The 23,348-nt window shown below is 38.7% G+C and overlaps 1 protein-coding gene across 8 annotated transcripts in view; it reads left to right on the top strand.

Annotated features, from left to right (window-relative positions):
- KIAA1217 (KIAA1217 ortholog) overlaps window positions 1-23,348 on the top strand; it is a 339,766-nt gene that overhangs the window by 219,046 nt on the left and 97,372 nt on the right. The window contains exon 3 of one of the 8 annotated variants that reach the window (XM_030445013.1): window positions 17,196-17,276. The exons of 6 other annotated variants lie outside the window; for them this stretch is intronic. In XM_030445013.1, coding sequence (XP_030300873.1) covers window positions 17,196-17,276 — 81 coding nt within the window. Of the gene's footprint in view, window positions 1-17,195; window positions 17,277-23,348 lie in introns of those variants that run through there. One more of the 8 variants, XM_030445016.1, reaches the window with a different exon arrangement.

The raw sequence follows: 23,348 nt of genomic DNA, 5'->3' as shown, positions 1-23,348 counted from the left end.
ATCCTTTTATTCTCAGTGTTCAGCTAGTACTATTATGTGAAAAAAATGTCGCTAGTCACACTAATTTTCAGTACATCCAGTAATTATGGGAAGTATTGCCTGTGATAGTCTGTGGTATTTACTGGGGTCTCAGCTGGATGAAAACAGTAAAATCAGCTAGTGAGGAAACTATGCAGATGGTACAAGATGGGTAAATGGCCACTAATGAGAAGGCAAGAAATGATCTGCACCAGCTGATTAACTGAAGTCAAAGCAATAATGCAATTTGCAGTGCAGTAAGATTTCAAGATGTACATCCAGGAGCAAAGAACATGGGCTGTGCAAGATTCTGACAACTCGAGCCTGTGAAGCACTGACTTCAGAAGATATTGGGAGCTGTCATTAGATATTCAACCAGTTATGACCTCCCAATATGACTTGGAGAGGGAGAGCCTGCATGGTCTTGGAGTTTGAAGGAGCCGGACACTCTAGGGTAATGCTAGGAATACTGCGCTACTTATGTGACTGGAATTGAAGGAATTACTCCTGAAAGTTTTTTCTAGTTCTGCTTCCTTCAGTTCAAAAAGAGTCTTGGTAAATGGTGAAGACCCAGAAGAGTCTTCTAGTGAATAGCCTGAGGAGATTCTTCATCAGAATAAACAGGAGTTCCCAACTTTAGTTAATATCCAAACAGCTGGAAGTCAAGATGCTTGCCATTTGGAGTCCGTTTTCGCATGAGGAAAACTTATCTACTGGAATAACTAGATAAGGGGTGTGAGGAGTTCTGTAGCACTGATTTCCTTCTTTTTTTAAAAAAGTTTTTAATCTAAATGATTTTTTTTTTTAAAGATGTACCTTATTCTAAGAGAAGTCCATTTCAATCAGCCCTATTGCCTGGGCTCCTCTTAACCTTATCTTGGCTTGTGTGGTTTGATTTTCAGGAAGAATGTAAGTATTTTTAATTCTCACCTATTTAAATAATTAGAAAATTTATAATAATAGTTTGTGGAGTACTAGCTTTTGTGCTTTTCTTTCATAGTCAGAGATGAAAACTTGCGAGTAATAGGGCAGCAGAGTCAAGAAAAATTCTCCTGAACAAAGAACTGTTGAACCCTTTGAATTACATAAAAAGCAGCATTGCTTTCTACCTTAATCGATACAAGGGGCTATTTGGGCCATAGGGTTTTTATATTTCTTGTTTACAGATTGTACAAAGAGAATTTTCAAAGTTGTCTTCAGGTCTTCCTTCAGAGTGCAGTTACAATGTAGCTGTCAGATATATATTGGAGAAGAGGGAGCACAGAAAAAAAAGCAATGATGATGGTTTTCAAATTTATTTCCATATAGCAGGAATAAAATTATTACTGAAAGGTTAGGCCAGATTATTATTCATGAGTTTTCTGAGATGTAGTGCAAATGTTCATAAACTTACGGTTTTCTCTCTCTCAGAAGATGTTCAGATCCCAACATGTGCAATAGATCAAGTGTACTTCCAAAAATAGGCATGTTGTTTGTGCTTACAATTCCAGATGATCTTGTTATGGCAACTGAGTCTCTGCATGGAGTTCTCTGTGGGCTGTGTAGATCCTTTTTCACACAGTTCCTCTTACGGCTGGGAGCTGCTACTGTACTGCAGAACAGCCCTCTCTTTTTTGGGCACAGTACTTTGGTTTCAAAGCCAAATGCAATTAAGTCAGCCTGATTAGATCATTAGAGCCTTCAGTGAAATCTGCTCAGTAACATGCCTGAACTTTCACTGTGGTTCCAAATGAATAATTTTTTGGTATTTGACTTTGCTTTGAAATGTGGAGTGCTCTTTGCCTGAAGGGGTATCTGATTTTGTATAAACATGGAAGGTTTCAGACCATTTGAGGGATACAGTGCAGAATAATTGAGCTGCGCTAAAGATCTGAAGTATTTCTGCAGTATTATTAACAGAGTATTCTGTATGTGCTTCATCTTTTGAAAATTTTACAAATCCAGGGCCCTCCTTAACCAACACATCTGGTAGAGCTTGCCAGGCAGAACTAGCTGAGATCACTCCTTGTGTAACTGCTCTGTGTGACCCCATGTTCAGGGCATGAAGTTTTGAAAGGCATCTCCCTCCCCAGATGCCTGTGGTCCTGTGGTACACCTGGTGCCATCAGAGGGGTAACTGAGCATTGCAAAGCATTTAATATTGGATATTGAATATTCTCAGCATGAAAGCTGGTGTGGGGGCATCATTTACCAGCAAAGGTCAGTCATTAGAGAAAACAGCAATTCACTTTGAAAATTTGGGTCATTTTCACATCGCGTGCCAGTGAGCTACTTTCTGTTCAAAAACCTTTTTGTGGTGGTCTGTGGAAAGAAAGAGCTTGAGACAGTTTTACTTTGCATGTCTCCACAGTATTGTAGGGGTAAGACATGGCCCTGAGAATCAAAGAAAATACAGGGAGGAGTATGAAGGTAATAATGAATTATGAAAATACAGATATAAAACTGTGAATACAAAATAGACAGAAGAAATCCCCTAGATATCTGACACTACCAGCTGTGCCTCCACCTACTTGAAAGTAGTTGGATAGTTTCTTGTGAGCACTAAGACTTTGATTTTGGTTTGTTTGTTTTCAGCAGTAGAAATTCAGAGATATTTACTGTGGGATTAATCACTGCTCAACCTGAGTTAGGCTAGCAGAATCTGACTGCTTGACAGCCTTTGGAAACCAAAACATGTCTCTGAGTTCATGTACATTGTTGTTACTGCCTAGTCTCTGGTTTAGTAAATAGTAAACAGTTGGTTTTTTCTTCTCTAAGATCTGAATATTGGCAGATTGGGCCTGTCTTGTGTGGTCCTGGATAAGGCAAGCAGTTGCAGCTGAAGCATAAATAGTATTATGAGATCTGCATGCTTTATTTAGCAAGTAAATGAGGGTATATTAGTGTAAGACCTTTGTCAGAAACAAAGCAGCCACCAAAAATTCAAAGGATGGTAGTAATCTACATTATTTCTTTTATTCCCCATGGCATCAAACTGATAATTGATAGTTAACACAATTTGGGTGGCTCTTGTTTGAGAAGTCTAACTGTAAAAGTTACTTATTTTCAGTTCTCCAAGCTTTTGTTCGCAGTTTATACAAATATAACATAAATGTTTTAGATTATCAGCTCTGAATAGCTGACTTTTCTCTTCCAGCAAAATGTGTACTTCACAGCAAGCATTTTTGTGTGCTTTTCTGAACCACTCCAGCTAACATTAGAAAATCCAGAAAAGGAATGATAGTTGGCAAACATTTTGTACTTTAGTACTTTAATACTGAAATGTTTTGTGGTTTTGTGTTTCTTTTGCCAGTGAGTTTACTAGAATTCCTTTTTTTTTTCTTTTTTTTTTTTTTTTTTTTTAAATACAGTGCCTTAAGAAAGATGCAGTACTTGGTAGTATTTATTAGCCAGAAAACAATAATTGGACAAAAGATGAAGCATCGTCTGTTGCTTTAGAAATTATTACTTGAATTGGACAGCTTTCAACAGTAAGGTTGCCTAGAAGGATTTTACCACATTTCCAACTCCCAGCTTTTTTTTTCCAATAGCATACTGATAAAAGGTCTCTTGTGAGGCTTCTATTTTTCCAAGAGACAGAGGAAATCTAAATTGCCTCTGGGCATTTTCTTAGTTCTAATGAGTTAAGCCTGATCCAGACAGAATACAGACAAAATGAAGAGGTGCAATTTGGGAATGTATTTTGCTGTTAATACAGGATGTTGTGAAATAGCAGATTCAGGCATTAGGAATGCAGCACTTCGAGGTGGTAGGTTATGACTGTACTTGCAGCCATTTGCATAGCACTTTCTGCACGTCTTTATCAGTTTTGTTGCTATTTCATTTCCCATAATAAAGAAGCGGAGGGCATCATTCTAGCAAAGCAAGTAGTCTTTGCCAATTATGCTGCCCAAAGTAAGAGGTGCTCTTCCTGATCCCCCTATACCATGGCCACCGTAAAGATTTTTAGGTTTACACAGCTACTGGCTTTCCCTTCTTTGTGCTGCCGTAAGTTTTGACTATGGATGGACTTTCTCTTACCTCAGAAGAGCAGATACTTAGAAGAATTTCTCAAGTGTTGTGATCATGCTTTTAAAATACTACCATAGTGTTCCTTTTAGACAAAAAGGAAAACATAAAAAACACTCAGGAAATGCCAGATAATTCATAAGGCATACATGAAGGCTATGTATGGTCTGCCATGTTCTTAGCTATGGCATGTGGATGGTTTGTGGCAGTCTAGAGAGAGAGACCTGGCTGTTCACATGTGACTGACTCTTCCATATATTGCTGTGTAACATTTTCCCACATAGGCAGTTCCAGCATTGGATGGAAGTAACATATGCAAGTGTGATTGTGAGGCCATGACTGGAAGTTCTCTGTACCAGAGGTCCTTGTTTCTCTTCATGATCTGCTCTGTACCACCATGCATTAAATTGCTTGAGAGCTAGCAAAAATTGCAGCTTGGAGAGTTGCCTACAGTTTTAAATATGTGCAGCTCTATAGGTGTCACAGGGTAGGTGAAAAACGTATGGGAGGAGCTGGGTTTCCCCGTTGCTTGTAGCCTCCTTCAAAATGCACAATTCAAGAGTGCTCTGGAGCCACCTTAGTTTATCTGAGCCATACATGGCTTTTATGGCCCCAGCTTCAAGGAGCTGAGAGTGTTCAAAGTGGCTGATAGCTACTTGCCTTTGTCATCCTCGCAGTCAAAACTGGGTGTATCCCACCTCTTACTGTGTGATCTGGAGCTTCAGAGCTCGTCTGAGAAGCATTCGGTTCACCTTGTGAGGACTAAGGTTTGGTAGGGTTTGTTTGCTTGCTTGCTTGCTTTCTTGAGGTATACATTTTACAAAGTATCAGGCATTTGCAAACTGCTTTGACAGTTCTTGGACCACGCACCTTTCTCAGTCCTTGCACCATAAATCCTGTGGCTGGTGTTGCAGGCTTCTGGTATCCCTTGTAGATCCTCAGAAGAAAGTTTTCAAAGGGTAAGTACTATGTTGTTTCCAGCATCCCCCCATGCCCACTCCCCTTAAAAGCTATCTAATAAGGATTCATTCTAGACCATCTGTTAGCATTATTTGTCTAGTATTTACTAAGCCATAAAGAGAAAGCTGACCACTTTGAGAGGAGTTTCTCTTCCAAGTCTCCATGAAGTATTTTGTGTAAAGAGGGCATGCTGGCTATTTTAAGTAGATTGAAAATATTCATGATAGGAAAGTGTCTTTCCAAATTAGCATTGTCTACAAAATGCTTTTAAAGACATCTGTGGTTTTTTGTACTCTTAAGCCACACAAAGATAATTTTTCATTTTCATTTGCTTTTTAAGCAAGAAAACCCCCCACAATATCTAGCTTGTTTAGAAGCATGCCTTTCTGGATGTTCTTCACTTAAGTTTGGTTTGTTGTTTTGTTTTTCTTTTTTGTTTTCCTCTGAATTTTTCAACTGTCTCTCATTACTCTTGGCAGAACAATTTCAATTTTTCTTCTATGCACAAGTTACCTTTGTAGTTTTCAACATAAGCAATACTGCTGAGGGCCTCTATCTTCCCTTATGAGTTAAACCTTTCTGAAGAACAGTCCATCTTTTTAATGACAAAAACATTTTTTCTAGAATTTTAAGGTATTCTTAAGAAAATATGTAAATTGTGATGCTGAATTAGCTCTGTGTCCTACAAACAAGTGGCCACATACATTTGAACTTCACACTTGTGTATTCTGAAATTCACGCCTCCGTTCATATTTCAAAGGGGTCTGTGGAATCATATATTTCTTGAGTTACACCACAGAATCAAGAGACACAAGTAGGTATTGTTCCGACATGGCCCTTTTGCTGTCATAGAATCATATAATTCTACGCCCTATTTTCTTCCGTTAGAGCTGTGGCAGAAAGATATACGATGTCAAATTATTTATTAATAGCTTCTAAAACAAATTATTATTTCTTTTTAGAACTCAGTGTTCTTTCAGGAAAAGGAAGCATTAATTTATTTATTTCAGCAGTGTTGTACACCCTTGCCTTACTGGATACAATCAAAATTACCAAGCATTTACTCAGTTCCTGAGATAAACAGAACTGAAAGCTCAGTTGATTCATGTTGAAGCCAATAGGATCATCCCTTAGATTTTTTTTTTTCACTTGGCTTTCTTACACTACCTAACCTTCAGTGTACTCCTTTTAGCATCATCTGCTTTCACAGAATTCTCCTTAATACACCTTCATTGTCAGATTGGGATTTCCGTTTGATTTTTTAAAATAGAGAAATAATGATGCTTCTGGGAATTTCAATAGCTAGAGAACATGACTGATGATGTGAACTTGTTTAAGAGGATTAAAGGGGTATTAGGGTAACACAGCCAGTGTGACTAGAAGTCTGGAATATTTTCATGTCTTCTTAAGAATTTAGTATTCCCTCTTGGGTTACTCAGTTCAGAATTGCTTTTGCCCAGAACCTTTAGGATTTAAGAAAAAAAAAAAAAAAAGAGTTCTGTAGTCCCTCTTCTGCAGCAATCAGCTGAAAAATCCGATAGTGTGGAATCTTACACCTATTACCTGCAACATTAGCCATTTTTCCATCTTCTTTCTGTGTGAATAGGAGTAATAGATATGTTTTCCAGGTGGTCAACCTGGAGATTACTCCTGAGACCAACTACGTCTGTGTCATCAGTTTCTGTTCTGAACAGCCTGTTGAGTAACAGCTGTACTGCTGTGGATATCTCAGGGTCATCATCTCTCTCAATCCAAACTGATGCAAGCTGCAGTCAAGAAGATAACCTTTTGAAGACACTGAAGGGAAAAAATGCACCTCCATAATACACACTTAGACACTGTAACCTACCACACACAGAGCTTTCCTCACCAACAGTTACATCAGAGAACAGGAGGTCTTGATGTTTCAAAAGAGAAGATACCTGTATCAATGCTGTTTGGAGAATAAAGGTGTATTTTTATCCAACAAAAATAGGCAAGTGAATGATGAGAAACAATGACCAAAAGAAAAGGAATGTAAGTATTTCTTCAAGGCCAAAAGAGGTATTATTTTCTGGTTTTCAAGATGATACCAAGACAAAGCAGGCAAAGACTACCACAGCTATCATAGAATGCCTACAAAATCTATTAATGCATTTATTTTCACACAGTTTTCACCCATGTTCAGACACATAAAGAAAGGACCACGGCCAGTATGTTTTGCTTTGTAAGTGATTTCCTACAGAACTACCTGTTGGAAAGTGAATTATTTTCAGAAAATTCCTGAAAGAACAATAGACTAGAACCCATCTTTTTTCCCTTTTATCTTTCAAATCCATTTTTAAGGCTTAGAGACTCTTAAAGAGGGTAATGCTGTAGGGATGAAATACCAGCCCTCTTTTAAGCCTGTAGCAAAACACATTCCATGAGCTTCTGGGGAGTCAGGATTCCTTTTCTGTGCATACCTGTAAATCATGAAAAACATGCACTTGCAATATTTTCAGTAAACAGGCAAATGGATAGCACTCAAGGACAAACTACATTATGTTCTGGCTGTAGTATTTATTGGCTAGTGAAGACTGTGCCATGTAGTTTAGAAGAAACTGAAGCAATTCTTTTTCAAATATTTGTGCATATCGGTTTTGTTTGAAAAGATAACATTGTCTTTTGGTGAATTTAAGGGAGGGAAGGCACTGAGGAATATGAGGTCATTGAATGTTCCCACAGCCTCAGAAGAAACTGTACTGCTCCATCTGGTTTTGTCTACTGAAGGTTACGTAATTTCAAAGCGTTAACCTTCGGTTTGGTAAATTTTTATAATTTCTAAAAATACTATGCAGACATGCCAAAAGCATGGTAGATCAGTATAGAAAGAATTCAAAGGCATGTACTCCTTCCTCACTGCATCTCCCTCTGATATACAGAAAAGATATCTGTCGGCTCTTAACAGGCTTGCTTTCTCCTATTTTTTGATATTTTGCCAATTATCAGTGGTGCCAGCATTGTGACTATAAAGCTTTTTGATAAGCCAAGATGTTGGAAAGTAAAGATCCCAACTTGAGAAATTTTTGAACATTTGCAGAGAGGACATGTACAGTACCAGAAAACAACATTTTAGAAAGACTTCTCTCTTGGTAGCATGTAAGAATACGGACTTGCACATTCCTTTCTGCACGAATGTGTTATATTCCCTCCTCCAGTGTCTCCTCTGAAAAACCTTAAACTGTATTGCAAATTGTTATCCCTTGGCGCAAGGCCTGGACCCCTTACAAGTTGGAAACAAATTTATATACTGTAGAGTTTTTTTAGTTTTAAAGCCCTGTGTTGGCTTGTGAACAACGATGATATCAGCTCTTGAAATCCAACTCTGTCCCCATTCCCTGTTCAGTAAGGCTTATAAAGCCGGTAGCATCCATCTGTTGTTTCCAGACAGGATATATTTGAGCTGACATATCTGATTAATGAGCTGACATTATGGTTTGTTTATTATTACTTTTGCATTGTATCCCTTAAATGTGAGTAGATGATTCTAAGAAGTAAGTTCTGCAATTTGTAAGATAGTATGTTGCAGTAAGGACATTTGAACAAGATAGATTTTAATATCTCTATATAAAAATTAAATTGCAATTAATATTTAAATTCCCTTATCAATACCAACTTGCAGTGTTGTTTTGCAAAAGGGTTATCACGATAGTTTTCCATAACTTAATGTTGACTAACATTAATTAGGCCCTGGTATCATAGCAGTGGTATCTGATTGTATCAAAACCAGTATTAACTTTGGACCTTGCAGAATCTCACTGCTTGTGTATGGTGTTATATGTACTTAATATTTATTGTATCACCAATATGAGATAACTGTTATTATGAGATAATAAGACCGATTTGTTTGGCTGGATTCCACTCTAATTACTCTCTAACTATTCCGATGTAAGCTGGCACATGCTGCACAAAGGCATCTCTGAGCTTCTGTCTGTCTTGTAATTGTGTAGATGATAGGTATGTGTTTAAGAAGGGGTGGAAGGTAATAAATTCAATTAATAATAAGACAGGACAGGTAGTCTTATAGAACCTGTTGTAGTTCAAGCTTTTAGGTGTTCTAAGAGAAAATGTAGCAGTCTATGGTTAACAAAACCTCAGTACTGTGCTGAGACTGTGATCCTTACCAGAGGTGAAGAGCAGACTTATAAATGTGATACTTTTCTGTAGTGGTTTCCCTTTCAGTGTGCTGGAGACTGTTCATGAGGTAATTAGCACAGGATCCTTGTAAGGCAGAGAGGTACCATGATTTCTGTTGGATGGGGTGGGCCAAGTACAGGAAAAGTGGTTTTGTCAGTGTTGAAATGGGAACCTGCTTGATAACTCTTGGACCATAGAAAGCTGTTGTTGGACATCTCTGCAGGCCTACTTAAACAAGAATTTTGGAATTCTTTTAATGGATTTTTTTTGAAAGATACTGTGTTTTTGGCAGGAAGGGGATTAGAGCTCCTTTTATGCAGTTTGAAGTGAACATAGCCAGATTAATTCACTCGTTTCTCTGTGGCCAAGGGAATTCTGATTATTGAAAGTTTTCTAAGAACACTTCAATGTATCAAGAAATAATTGGTAAGAGAAGACTCACCAAGGAACAGGGTTGCAGCCACAGTTCCATGTGAAGTTGTCTTACACATATAACCCTCATTGGGTGTTTTCTAATTGTTCCTGCTGTACAGCCTAGTTTCTTAAAATAAAATAAAGGCCATGGAAGCACATAGTTTATGGCTCTTGATAAGAGCCTAGCACAAAAACAGACTACTGGGTGCAGTCCTCTAGCATCCTGATATAGTCAGGTACTATACTGCATGAGCTCTTTCCTAGGATCATCTAGGGCAATAGTTAAAATCACAGTTCTTGGCAGAGATCTGGTGTTTTCATCATTTGGAGATGAGGGGCTTAAGTTATTAGAAAACCTGTCTATTAATGTTGTTTTGTCTTACAGAGGAACGCAGCAGAATGGTGGAATAAAATGTGTGTTCAGTGGGTTTTTTGTGTATGCAGTCTTCTGAGTAAAGAACATATAATTTATTTGGTTTTGTTTTGGGAGAGGGAGCAGCTCCTGCAACCTTACCATTTTGGATAGGAAGTAATCCAAATTTGGTAACTTTCAGTAGCTTTTATAAGGTTTAATTAGATTAGCTGACCACAGCCTAGAAAATAAGGTACATTTAATCCATAATGAAGGCCAAAATGAAGTCTAAAAGAAGGAGTGTATAAAATAATTATGATTAAATCTGAGCAATGGAAGATATCAAGGCCATGCATTTTTCTACATTTCAGAGCATGTTGTTCTCAGTAGACCATCAGCTGTCATTGCATACACCATACTGTGCTTTCCAGTGATGGTTATTGTATGAATAACCAGGGTCAGCCAGTTGTTAAAATAAAGTTGGGAGAAAAATACCACAGAAAAATAAGGGAGAGGAACATCTACATTCTTTAAACATCATATTTTCTCTACTTTTCTTATTTACTTTTCCAAATACTGGAGACGATTCACAATCTTAGGTCATAATTGTTTCTTTGTTCCTTTGTAAAGGTTCATAATAGGTTTAAGTTGTTTATTTTCAGCAAAATATTATTATTCCAAGAGATAATGATATGAGGAAGAGAATGAATGGTAGAGACAGACTACTAGGAAAAAAGATTCGGCGTTTGTCTAATTGTCCTCATTTGTAACTGTTGGACAAATACAGAAAAAAAGGTAGACAATATTCTTGCCACTTAACTTAGTAAAGTTTAGTGATGGAATCCACATGTGAACTGCCAGGTATTTCAGATATAACATCTTATTGTCTGAAACCCCACTAATTAAAAATGTGTCTGACCCCTGCAAATCTTAACAGACAGTATGAGGTGCAGTGAGGGACTTCCTTGCAAATTCATACACCTCATTGGGCAACCAAATCTGAGATCCTCAGCCACTGCTTTTTTCAGTTTTCCATGTCTGTACAATGTAGGCTTTTCACATGCAGAATTTTGCATCATGGAAGAGTGATGCAGGTTAGGATTCACAGATGCAAATAAGGTTCAAATTACCTTAGAGAAACTAGACCCAAACATCATTTTTTCTCCAGCCTACACCAACTAGTCTGGGTTTGCATTTTTCATTGCATGGTGATACTTAAATACTGTAGCAGGTGACAGAAAAATCATAAATACAGGAATCATTTACTTTATTCATTTACTTGGTTACTTTTATGTGAATTTTGGAAAGTGAAGATTCTGATGAGCAGTATAGGTACAAGATGAACCAAATGATCCAATCATGCCTAACTTTATTAATGAAATTGTCTCATGGACTTCTTTCTTGTATGATTATTTCTAATTATGTGTTAATTATATACTTCTAATCAGAAATTCATCATGGAGCCAAGACTGAAACACAGAATACCCTGCAGGATCTTTCTTAAGAAACCTTAAACTTATAAGTCATCTAAGGTGAACAAGAAATCATGTTTTTCTTTGGTATTGCACATGGAGTACATAACAATATTGTATTTCTGTTGATACAGTGCAAAAATATGGAGTTTCAGCATAACATTTCCACATGGGTGGAGAGACAGCAAAAGGGAAAAGGCTATGTGACCCTGGAGAACTTCTGAACCTCTTGAATACCAGATTGTTTTTTACTTTAAAGGTGTAGTTACATATGTTTGTATGTCTAAAAAAGTACTTGAAATATGATCTAAATTCCCTTGAGATGTTTAAACATTTGTCTGGTTCTTTTTGTTTGATTTTATTGTTTATTGGATATTATATGGAATTATAGAAATATTATCATCTTATCTTTAATCTTCACTAAAATTACATTAAACATATCATTTAATGAATTCTTTTTATGAAAACTGAGAAAAAGACAAAAACAACAGTGGAGACCCATCTTCCCATTTCTGATTGGAAATTAACAACCCCCACTTTTCCAAGTTAACATATACATCATTTTTAGCTGTAACATTCAATGAGTTGGAGCCAAAGAACATATACAGTTTAAGTGATGCTGTAGATGTGGAATGTGGTGGGAAACATGAATCCTGAAATGTAAGAAGTTCTAATGTTTTGTGCAGACCTCTTCCTTTATTCTCATCTCGCTGACTGCATTCCTGGCTTACATTTCACTGCTTTTTCTGTTTCCATGCTTCCTTTTGAACAATTTGTCACTGGCCATCTCCATTTTTTTCCACAGTTGCTTAAATGCTGTCTTGCAGATTACTTTCAGTCGATCCTGTATATTGACAGTATTTCCATGTGATGAAAATTTGCAGACACACAAAAAATGACTGTACCTTTTCCCCTCTTTGGCAGATACTTCTGTACTTAAAATTTCTGTTGGAAGAACTTCTTTGGCCTGAACCCAGCCCAGTTACCATGCTAACATTTTCCCATCTCATCACTGTTGAGAAACATCAGCCTCTTGCATCCTCCCCACAAAACTATTGTGCACAGGAAATAGGCACTTTATCCTCATTTCCTTCCTTCACTTTCAAGCTGTTTAAGAGGGCTTATGAGTCAGCATCTCGTTTAGTTGTGTATTATCATCTACTCATCTTTAGTCCTCTGTATTTTCATTATAATTTCCCTCCAGGTTAACTGATTGTATGTCTCTGCAGGATCTCACCCAGAGACTGCAAACCCAGTGAACACTAATTGGCATCATAATGTCCTGGGTAACCTGGCTTTGCTTTGCACATTGTACCTCTGTATTTGTCTCATTTTAGCCACTTCTTTTCTCAGCAGCTGAGAGAAATGTAACGTGTTAATGTATTCTCCCTTTGTAAGGACTTCCCTCTTGAAGTCCATCAGAAGCGTAAATCAGGGATGTATTACACAGAGTGAACAAAAGGGGAAAGTTCAACTTGCTCCTATATTTTTCCACGTTAGCAGCATTTCCACTACCTCACTGAGAAGGCACTGCCAGCAGGAACAGCAGTGCTGCATTCCCGTGGTGGCTGCAGATCCCACTCCTAACACCCTTCTGTGACATTATTTCAGGCTGACTCGGGACAGATGTTTCCTACTAAATCATCAACACAAATGTCTCAAGCATCTGTGTTTTCCTTTGGAGACTTAGAATTTCACTGTTTAACAAGTCTGATCCTGCTTATAATTGTGAACACTTTCCTTTGATCTGCTTAGCAAGCAGATCCCACAAGGCAGACTTACATTCACCCTTGTTTTGCAGGCTCTGGGATAATGACTAATAAAATTAGTCAGCCCCAAGATATCAATCCTTGTCGTCCCTAAATTACTGCATGCTAATCCTTTGGGTACTACCTTGCCAGTACTATGCACAAGACTTTTCTTATGACTTTGATGACATTCAGCACATTCCTGGCATCTTTGCTCTCTGCCAGTGATTCAGCTTTCTACATCTTTTTCCAGGGCCAACACTTGCTCTGTTTAGGTTTAAAGTTCAAAAGCAACATGTTTGGCATCTGTTTTCTTTGTCTCTGGTACCTTTCTTACTACATAAAGACTGTCTCCTGGAACTAGTTTTTCTCCATGTAACACCCTGTCCTACTCACACTTGTTATTAGCAAGGCACTGCTGTTGTTCCAGTAACTGTGTCCCAGCCCCAGTGTCCACTCTCCTTCTTGGCCTCTAACATTTTCCACTTTTCCCCAAGGAAGTTAGCTATACTCTTTTGTTGATTTTCCCCATATTACCTTTATATGTCTACCTACCTACATTAATCTGTTTCTTTACATGCCAATCCAACATGGGTAAGAGTTGGTACCAGTATTCTGGCTATTTGCTTTCACAGCTCCTGAAGACTTCAGTTTCAACAGCAGTCTCTCTGTCTTGAGAGTCTTTGGTGACAGACAGGGGAAATTCCTATCATTCTGTGAGCTCATTGGCACAGGCACACAATGTATAGCCTGTCCTTGTGCTTTTCAAGCCGGTCAAGTAATGTTCACTCAAACCAGCTAAGAATCTACAATCTCATATACAGTAGTGAAATCACAGGCCCTGTACAACTTCACCTAGGAGGAGGCATGGAATCCTATCTGCTGGCCAGCAGAGGTTGCTCAGAGCACATTAGCTGAGTGTTCTGTGATCTACAGCTCTTTTCTTCATAGTAAGTCAAGAATGGGGATTTTTAATCTTCTGTGGGATTTCCTCCAACATCCTGTTTCTCCCCTCATGCTCAGTATTTGCTGTCCTGCCTCACCTCTCTGCAACAATGACAGAGTCAGCGAGGGAAGTAGGAGATGGGGATTGCCCTGGGAACCTGTCCCTGGGTTGGTCAACATTGAAGCCCTCGCTGCATTTGGAAATTGCAAAGCTCTCCTTGAATTAATTTCCTGTCATTGTGGACTATATATATCCACATGCCTGCCCACAGATGGAAAAAAATAATATTCCCTTCCAATCTAGGAGGAAAAGAAGAAATAGACCATTATTGTTTTTCCTCTTGAAATACCCTTGAGGTTATCAGAGTGCTGATGAAGGCATCAGTGTGGTGTTGAGTTTGGAAAGCAATACATAAAGTTAAGCAATATTTTTGAAAGTTCCAAAGGAAGCCATGCTTCAGGTTTGGATTCAGACCCGAATGTCTTCAAGTTTCATTCATAATAAGATTTTTATGTGGGCTGCAGTAATGGTCTTGATTATATTTCTCCCATATTGGCATGTCCAGGTCTTCTTTACATGATCTGAAGTTTGGTATATAGTGCTGTGGAGCCCTCATTTTCCTCCTTGGGCAACCTTATGCAGGAGCTGGTGAAGCCTGCTGCTGTATTGCTGCTGTGTTCTGTGTTTGTGTGTAGTTAATTTTTTCCTGACAGACTGTGTTTATTTAAAGAAAGATAACTCTTAATCCTGCAGCAAATCCATACAATTTCACATCAATTCCTGTTAGAGAGACTTCTGAATCCAGGTGTACTAGTTTCATATATTTTAACTGCAAATCCTCGTCTATCTATTTGCTTTAAAATTAAAATGAATAGAATCTTAAGATAAAAGGAGGGGGAGAGGTAAAGATACAGACATAATTTTCCCTGGATTGGAGCTGGGAATGTTACTGGTTTGTCATTTCCTTACCTGCCCTGAGGTCAGAATTGATGTTTTACTTCCTCTGGGAGTAGGAAAGTCCAGAGAAAAGGGACATGGTTGTAATTCCCCATGAGGTGGACACTGTTTGAGGGAAGTTAAGTAGCTCAAGTTGATCTTAGGCAATGGCTATAGGGAGGGTGACCTCTGCCATCTTTTAATGCTGCCATTGTGCAGATTAATGTCCTTTCCAAAGTGTGGTCTTGATGTGGAATGATGCCTGAATGTCAAGCAAACATGCAGCATTAATTTTTCCTTTGGAAGTCTCATGTATTTGGCATTGAGATGGGATTTAGTACCCATAACTTTTTTCTTTTTCATCAGGAGAACAGTTTAACTAAAGGGCAAATAGAACTGCTCAGTTTGCATGTGTGGGGTGGTGACATTATAAAAACATAAAAAACCCCTAGTATGGTCTCAGTGTTATTGAGACATTAGCAACAGACTGTTTTGTCTTTGTGGTTTGGAATTCATTCAGTTATTGCCGGAAGGCTACATTTTAATTTCTACTGTGTTTGCATAAATCGCTTATTTCTAAAAATCACATTTACTTCAATTCTAAATTATTCATTTATCATATGGAAAAAAATGATCTATTGTTCTCTTTAAATAAAATGGTACTGCCCTTCCAAAATATCCAATCAACAAAAACATGAAAAAATCACAGCATACTCATATGTTGCTTATCTCGTCCCCAGAATCAGCTCTCATATGCTCACATCCTCTGGGTTTGTAAAATTCAAAAGATTCTTTGAATTACTCTCTTAGTTATGATGTTGGCATTATAATTACTTTCTAAATAAGATTCTTTAACAATGATGTCTTTGTTATCAAAGCAGTTGCGTTTCTTTGCCTGGTATGAATAGCTGCATGCTCTGAATGGGCCAGCAGCAGTTGTGGAAATCTGATTCTGGCTGAAGGAGGAATTGTTTGCTCAGAAAATGTAGTAGAGCATTATACAAAATCCTTTTTACCTCACCTTCACCCCACAGGCAAATGAGATTAAGAAAAATACAGGACCTCCACCTATAAGGTCTCAAACATCAATAGGCAGTTTCCCCTCCAATTTGCATCTTGTGTTGAAAGGAAAAAATGTTTAAGTTTTTTTGGCCCCTAAGCTGCTTTTAGCACATTTTCACAATCTGTTTTTTAAGACCAGATGTAGAATAGTAGAGATTTGATTGGAAAATACTTTTTAATCATACCATACTTTCTCTTGTATTCTTTTTTAAATTGTGGTTAATCAAGAGTAATACCATATTGCTTGAAGGATTCCATGTCTTTGTAGCAAGAGTGAAACCAACGCAGAAATGTAATGACTGCCTAACTCCAGCCAGAAGTTGTATCATTTCTTAAAAAAAATGCATATTTTGTTATTTTTTTGTCAGGTATGGTTGCTAGATATATATATTTGTATCTGTGTGACTCAACTCTCTGCCATATAATTCTTATATTAGAACATTCTCCATTTCTGTGACACACCACCACACGTAGTGCATCCATACTGAGTCCTGCAAGGGTCCTGAGAATATCGCATATTGTGTATTGATAGAGCACATTGTTCCCTGGCCTATGTGCCTTTCCTTTATTTTTTTTTCATTGTCCTCTTCTCTTCTCTTCTCTTCTCTTCTCTTCTCTTCTCTTCTCTTCTCTTCTCTTCTCTTCTCTTTCTCTTCTCTTTCTCTTCTCTCTTCTCTCTTCTCTCTTCTCTCTTCTCTCTTCTCTCTTCTCTCTTCTCTCTTCTCTCTTCTCTCTTCTCTCTTCTCTCTTCTCTCTTCTCTCTTCTCTCTTCTCTCTTCTCTCTTCTCTCTTCTCTCTTCTCTCTTCTCTCTTCTCTCTTTCTCTCTTCTCTCTTCTCTCTTCTCTCTTCTCTCTTCTCTCTTCTCTCTTCTCTCTTCTCTCTTCTCTTCTCTCTTCTCTCTTCTCTCTTCTCTCTTCTCTCTTCTCTTCTCTTCTCTTCTCTTCTCTTCTCTTCTCTTCTCTTCTCTTCTCTTCTCTTCTCTTCTCTCTTCCCTCTCCCCCTCTGCTTCCTCACCACAGTATGTATAGGTTATTCTCTTTTAAGTTCTGTTCTCCATTTTCTTTTCCTGTTAACAGTTATCTTTCCCCTTTCCCTTTCTGTTTTTCTCTTTGATCCACAGGTTTTGCAGTGCATGTTGGTCTCCCTTCATTCAGAACTTGACATTCAAAGGTACTTGATGAAAATTGAATCCTCTCAGAGAGTTAGTACTGTAATTTCTTTTTTCTGCACTCTGCTGTGGATTGAGTTTGTTACCCTTTAATTGTGTGTGTCTTGCTTCACAACTAGTGTTCTTGAATAAATATGAATCTGCATGCTTTTTCCCTCCCTATTTCACAGCAGTGAAGTGTTATTCATATAGATTAATTGCATATGGGAGTGTGATGCATGTGCATCCCTTGACAATTTTTAAATTCTAACTTTTCCTTTAGTGGCATGATAGACATTAAGTCCACATTCTTACCCTAGGTGCTTTGAAATCCACCAAAATTCAGTGGGAGATTGTAGATAAAGTGATCCCTACCAGCTGCCCCAATTCTAACTTTATTTATGTATCTGTACATACTTGGAACTGGCTTCAGCAGTAAGTCTTGCTGCAAAGGTGAGGACAGTTCTGCGGGCACAGAAGTAAATATTTTTGTATTTGATGCCCAAAAAAGCTTCTTTCTGCAGCTGTGCACCTGTGAGGTCACCTGTACCTCACCTGGCTTCCTGCTGAGCTCCTCCTCCATTTCTCTGTGGCTTGTAAGGCCATATATAACGGGGTTTTTCCCACCCAGGCAGTGCCTGTGCACATGCCTTTTAGCTACATATATGGAAGGTGGCTCTGCGTGGTTTCTGCTGCAGTAAAAGTGCAATCACAAAAGCACCAAGGTACACATGCTGCAAGCAAGCAATGAGGCCTTAGAGCATGCAGAGTGCACAGTGCTTCATTTGCACTTGATTTGTCTCTTCCCGACTAATTTTGGTTTTACTTACAGGATTTAAATAGGCCAATAAACATGCGAACCACAGGGAAGGGTGGGAGAAGCAGAGGTGTGGAAGGCCTCTCCCTCCTTTGCTAAGGAGATGGCCTGGAGGGAGAGAAAAAGAAGCAAAAAGGCATGGTGACAAGTTGGGATAGAGGAGCAGGAGAAGCTCCTCTCTTCTGCAGCATCCCTCTTAAAGTAGCCCCCAACTGTCCCCAGAGCAACAAGCACTTGATATAGGCTTCATTACACATTTACTTCCATGAGTAGAGGCTAAAAATAAGTAAGCAGTTGTGGGTGTGCTGCTGCCAGAGGCAGCCCTGCCTACTGCTTTCTTTTCCAGGCCTCTGTTCTTGCTGGGGGCTGGCAGCACCCACCCTGCCCCCAGGACCTCATTCCCACTCACCAGCCTGGGTGTTGATGGCTCATTTTTTGGTTATTTTTAAAACAGCATGTTAATTAATAACTTTTCTTAACTTGTAGAAGTGTAGAAAAACAGGTTTTTCCAGAACCACTTCATCGTGTGCCTTTGCTTTGGGAAAAAGGCACCATAAAACCAGACCCTCCTCCTGTTTTCCTTAGAGACATGTGTGGGAGAAAAGGGATGGGTTGACAATAATTTTCTCAAATCAGAATACACTATCCCCTAGATACATTTAGGCATCTGGTATATATTCTTTTTTTTTTTTTTTTCCCTCCTTTCTGCATGTGGTTTTAAGCATGGAAGGATCCTTCCCCTTTAATCAGCATAATGACAGTTTTTGTTTAAATCATCCCTTTTAATCTTCAGAGTTCTCATGACAGTTTTGGGGATTGTGTAGGTAGGAGTTACCTCACCCGCTGCTGATGAAACACAGCCATCTCCCGGCTGGAACAAGGGGTCATGCTGGCTCATGAATACATCACAGTAGGGTTTTTAGGAGGGAAAAGAGAAATAGCTTCCAACTGAAACTGCTGTAAGATTTTAATTAAGACAAATGTTGATGGCCAGACTGGAATTTATGGATAACTTATTTAAACAAAGTAATAATGTACTGAAACTATGATGCAAGACTAAAACAGACTGTGAAAGAACAAATTTTGCTGTGAGCAAAATTGATGGAGCCACAGAAAACTTTGCAGGGAAAAATAGTGAGGTGATCAGTCACTTTCCAGATTTGGCTGTCCCACATAAATAAATACTTCATGTCACAAACCATTAGAATAAAGCAGAGAGCTTTATAATTTCATTTTAAAATGAGAGATTTCTTTTACTCAGTGTGATTTTTGTTTATTAATGGGTGGCTATTTGTCTTGTCTATCATTTTACTTGAACTTCTACCTTAAAATCTCAGATTGGCATTTGGAGGAGAAAACCTTGGGTTTGGACAGAAACATACTGAAAAATATTTTTACACTTTAAAGTGGATGGCTTGTTTTCTTCTGATATTCTATGTATTACAAAGAGATGCCACAGCATGTTGCATATTTCAGTCTGGACTTGTCTGGACCAATTAAGCTGCTCTTAGAATGGGCTGCTGAGTTCCTTAGGGCAACATTTTCAAATACAAGTTCCTCCAATTAAACATCCGAATAAGAGGTCTGGCAGTTCAAGTGCTGAGCACCTACAGCTTTTATTGCTTCTAATGAATATCTTTACTGTAAACACACAGCTTTCCTGAAAAACAGGCTTCTATTTATCTAGGAGCTTACAGTTAGAAACCGAAGTTTCAAAATATTGCTTCATGTCAGTCACTTATAAAAGAGTTTTGTGAAAAACTTTCTCTGCTAACTCTGGGGATCACCCGGCTGAAGAGCAAGCCGTGGTCCTAAGGGTGAGCAGGAGCTGGCAGCCTGTGGATGTTTCACAGCACTCAGGATTAAAAGAAATGGGCTTTGGCGGCTCGCCACAGCAGGGAGTATGCAGCTGGCCCCCAACAGGAGCTAGCAAGGCTCCTGGGAAAATGTACAGATTTTTAGGATGATTTGAATGTCATTACAACCTAAAAATACAGCAGATACATTCTGGCATATTAGTAGACATTGTTTTTTTTCCACTAGTTGAAGAAAACTGGAGTCAGAGTCAGCCAATACAAAGTGGTGATAAAGAAAGTGGTGTCATAAGTAGAGAAGAGTTTTACCTTTGGAAAAAAAATTACAGAATCGAGTAAATAATCACTTGGCATAATGTCCTGATCCCACCATAGTGATGGGCTCTGGTAACACATGGCTGTCACTGAGCATTACCAAGTTTTAATGCAGCACCTTCCTGCCACAGCTGGTGCCATTGGCTGAGTTTTTTTCCCCTACTTCTTACTCACAGTGGGAAAGAAGTGGAATGCTTTCTTTTACCTTACTTGGGAAAATTCTTGTGGGTCTCTTTCCTTCCCTCATCAGAGCATGAAAAGATCTGCCAGGGGCCAGTACCTCAGGTTCATGTACACTGAATTCCTCATTTTGCCTGATTACAGCACTGTAGGTGACATGTTGAGGGCTGTGATTTGTGCTCTGCTTGCAGTGAGTATGGTGAGCTCTGGCTTTCCTCAGGACTGCTGGAGGCAGGAGGCCAGTAGCACCACAACTGAGGGGGAGCTCAGGCAGCATCCAAACCAGAACATTCCTCAAAGCTGGGGAGGCTGCAGGCAAGTGAGTACCTTGGTTCAGCACTAGAGATGGTGGGCAGTCAGGGCTCAGGCACTGTCTCCTTATGGAGGAAGAAAAGCTTCAGGCCATTCATACTGTAGAAATTAATGTTGCCACCAAACTGAGAGTGCTTCTGAGCAAGGACCAGCTTTGTAATTCATCATTGATTCAACAGAAAACAATGAAATGTTTGTGTTTGAAATAAAGAAATAAAGGCCCATGGGCAGGCAGCAGGGTAAGTAACTCCTACAGAATCTGCCTGGTGTCCAGTGGTCAGTTGCCCTCCTGCTCTCTTCAGCTCTCAAGAGCATGGATGCTGGCATGTGCCTGCTCCTGGTCTGATACTGTCTGCAGCTACTGGTGTCTGAAAGGAACATGCCACAGATTTTTCTGTCTCATAACAGTGAAATAACACACAGAGAAAAGTGTGTAACTCATGAAAGCTGGTTTTATGTTGTATTCATCTGCTGAATCACCTCCCTGTCCTGTAATTTCTCCAAGTGAGAGAGCATCTAAATGCATCACTTGAGTGGATGTAAAATGAACATGTTTGTATAGATATCTATAAGTATTTAACTTTTCTGAGAAAGAAAATGGAAAATATTGGTACAATAAATGCTTAAAAATAGGAGCATGTGGGTAGTATTCGCTTTCTCTCCAACAGCAGTATGCCACTAATAGCATGTCGAACATGCTGGTAGATGTTCTGTCGAACAGACTGGTAGAACACTGTAGTTGTGATAACATAGGACTCAAAAGACTCCATATCTTTGGAAAAAGCAGATCCTTCCTTCAAATGACCGTAATTTGGATCTGACACAAATGTGAGGAAGAAATATTACTGCTGCAGTAAAAAAAACTGTGCCAATTTTGGAGTTAATAAACTCATCATACATTAAACACAGCCTGTTCATATGCATATTTGCAGTCTGTCACATATCCTGTAGCCGTCTTTGGTACAAGTCAGAACAAATTCTTAAATTGAAGGTCAAGAAAAGCAGGTTTCCAGTTTTCTTCTTTATTTGAAATGTCAAGAAGACACTCAAATAGTGGGGTTTTTTGCCTATGCGAAGTATGTTCTCTACAGCATGATTGGAAAAAATTGTTTTATTGGGGCTGTATTATTTTTTGATGTCTTTGTTTACCATTTGTACACTGCCAGGAGTGCTGGCAACTTCGAAGATGCGCAAGATAAGTTTCTTCTCCTGAAGAGATAAGTTTCTGTCAAGATATAGGCTATGGAAGTTCCTAGAGACAGGAAATAAAAAGTGTGGATTGATCAAGAGATTAAATTAAAGCCTTCTTCAAGGCTTTCTTAGTTCTTTTTTGTCTGTGAAAATGTGTGAAGCAAATTTGCAGGAGTGATTTTTGGAAAGGAATAGAAGGAAAAAATGTTTCAGTTATATAGATTAGTGTGAAAAATAATTGGAAATGAGCATGGAAGGATGTTATGAAGAGGAGAGCCACAAAACTAAGTAGAACAAAAGAGTTAGAGGATTAGTGGGGGCAAATGTGAGCAGAGAATCAGAGACAGAAGCATGCACTGCACTTGAAGAACATCTCTGGTACCTGTGACTGCTCTTTGCATTGGCATCTGCTGTGTTTCAGAGTTCCTTATTCAGGTACCCTCCAATTTCTCTCATAATTATTTGAAATTTTATTAAATTCTAAGAGCCTTCCGCTTCTTGTCTTTTTTTCTGAGTCAGTGAAAGAACTAAAGCAAAAATATTAAAAGTGCATACTTTGCATAAGATGTGAATGACAGACATCAGTTGTGAGGCATGATTAACCACAGTTTTAAATCTTGATCAAGTCCCAGGAGTAGTTGGGACATACTCAAGGTTCTGTAACTGCTACCTCCCTGTGTTATACATAAATATATAGCCTGAAAAGGTTACAGGGTTCTATATCCTTATAAATAAAATTACTCTAAATAATAATAAAAAAGAAAAGTAATCTGAAAGCAGTATGTAATTATATGGAAGTTTTGAACAGAATTGTTTATCCTTATTTTGGCCGTTCCTTTCTGCTGAGCTTCTTACCCAGAACTAGCAGAGGTAGTGTCTTTTATCAGAGAAGTCCTTGTAGGCTATGGCTCCAAAAATTTTGCTTATTCTCTCCCCACATCATGGGCTGGTTTTCCCAAGAAGTGCTGCCTAGGAATCTGCATGGTTATTAAGTAGTATTCAGCCCAGTGCTGATTGCCTATAATTCAAATGCTTTCCGATCAAATATGCATTCATATCTCTCAGTTACTTGAGTAGCCACTGTTGTTTCTGTGTTTGAGGATTTTTTTAATGATCTGTTTAAAATTCAGGGTTGTGCATGTCAAATAGCCTGAAGCATTTCATAGGTGTGTGTGTATATGGTGGATCTCATCAATAGGATGCATTGGTTTTACATTTGTAGCACTCCACTTACTAGAGTGGAACTACTATGGAATTGCACTGGTGTCTGTCAAGAGAGGGACTGGGATTCATAGCTGAGCAAAATCTGTGATGTGCCTCTGTCGTGCTTTGGAAGCTGCAGTACAACTCTTGGGGCTGCTGTATTGTGCTGAAGAATGTAGTTGCCAAAAGGGTCTTTTTTTAGTCACAATAATGCTGGCATTATCATCTCCAGGGATCTAAGGCACCAAATGTTAGATCCTAAGGAATTGCTGCAGGGGCAACCAAATAAACACA

This window comes from Calypte anna, chromosome 2, assembly GCF_003957555.1.
Source record: "Calypte anna isolate BGI_N300 chromosome 2, bCalAnn1_v1.p, whole genome shotgun sequence".
NCBI lineage: Eukaryota > Metazoa > Chordata > Aves > Apodiformes > Trochilidae > Calypte > Calypte anna.
The sequence above is the reverse complement of the archived record's forward strand: the minus strand, read 5'-3'. Positions and strand labels throughout refer to the sequence as shown.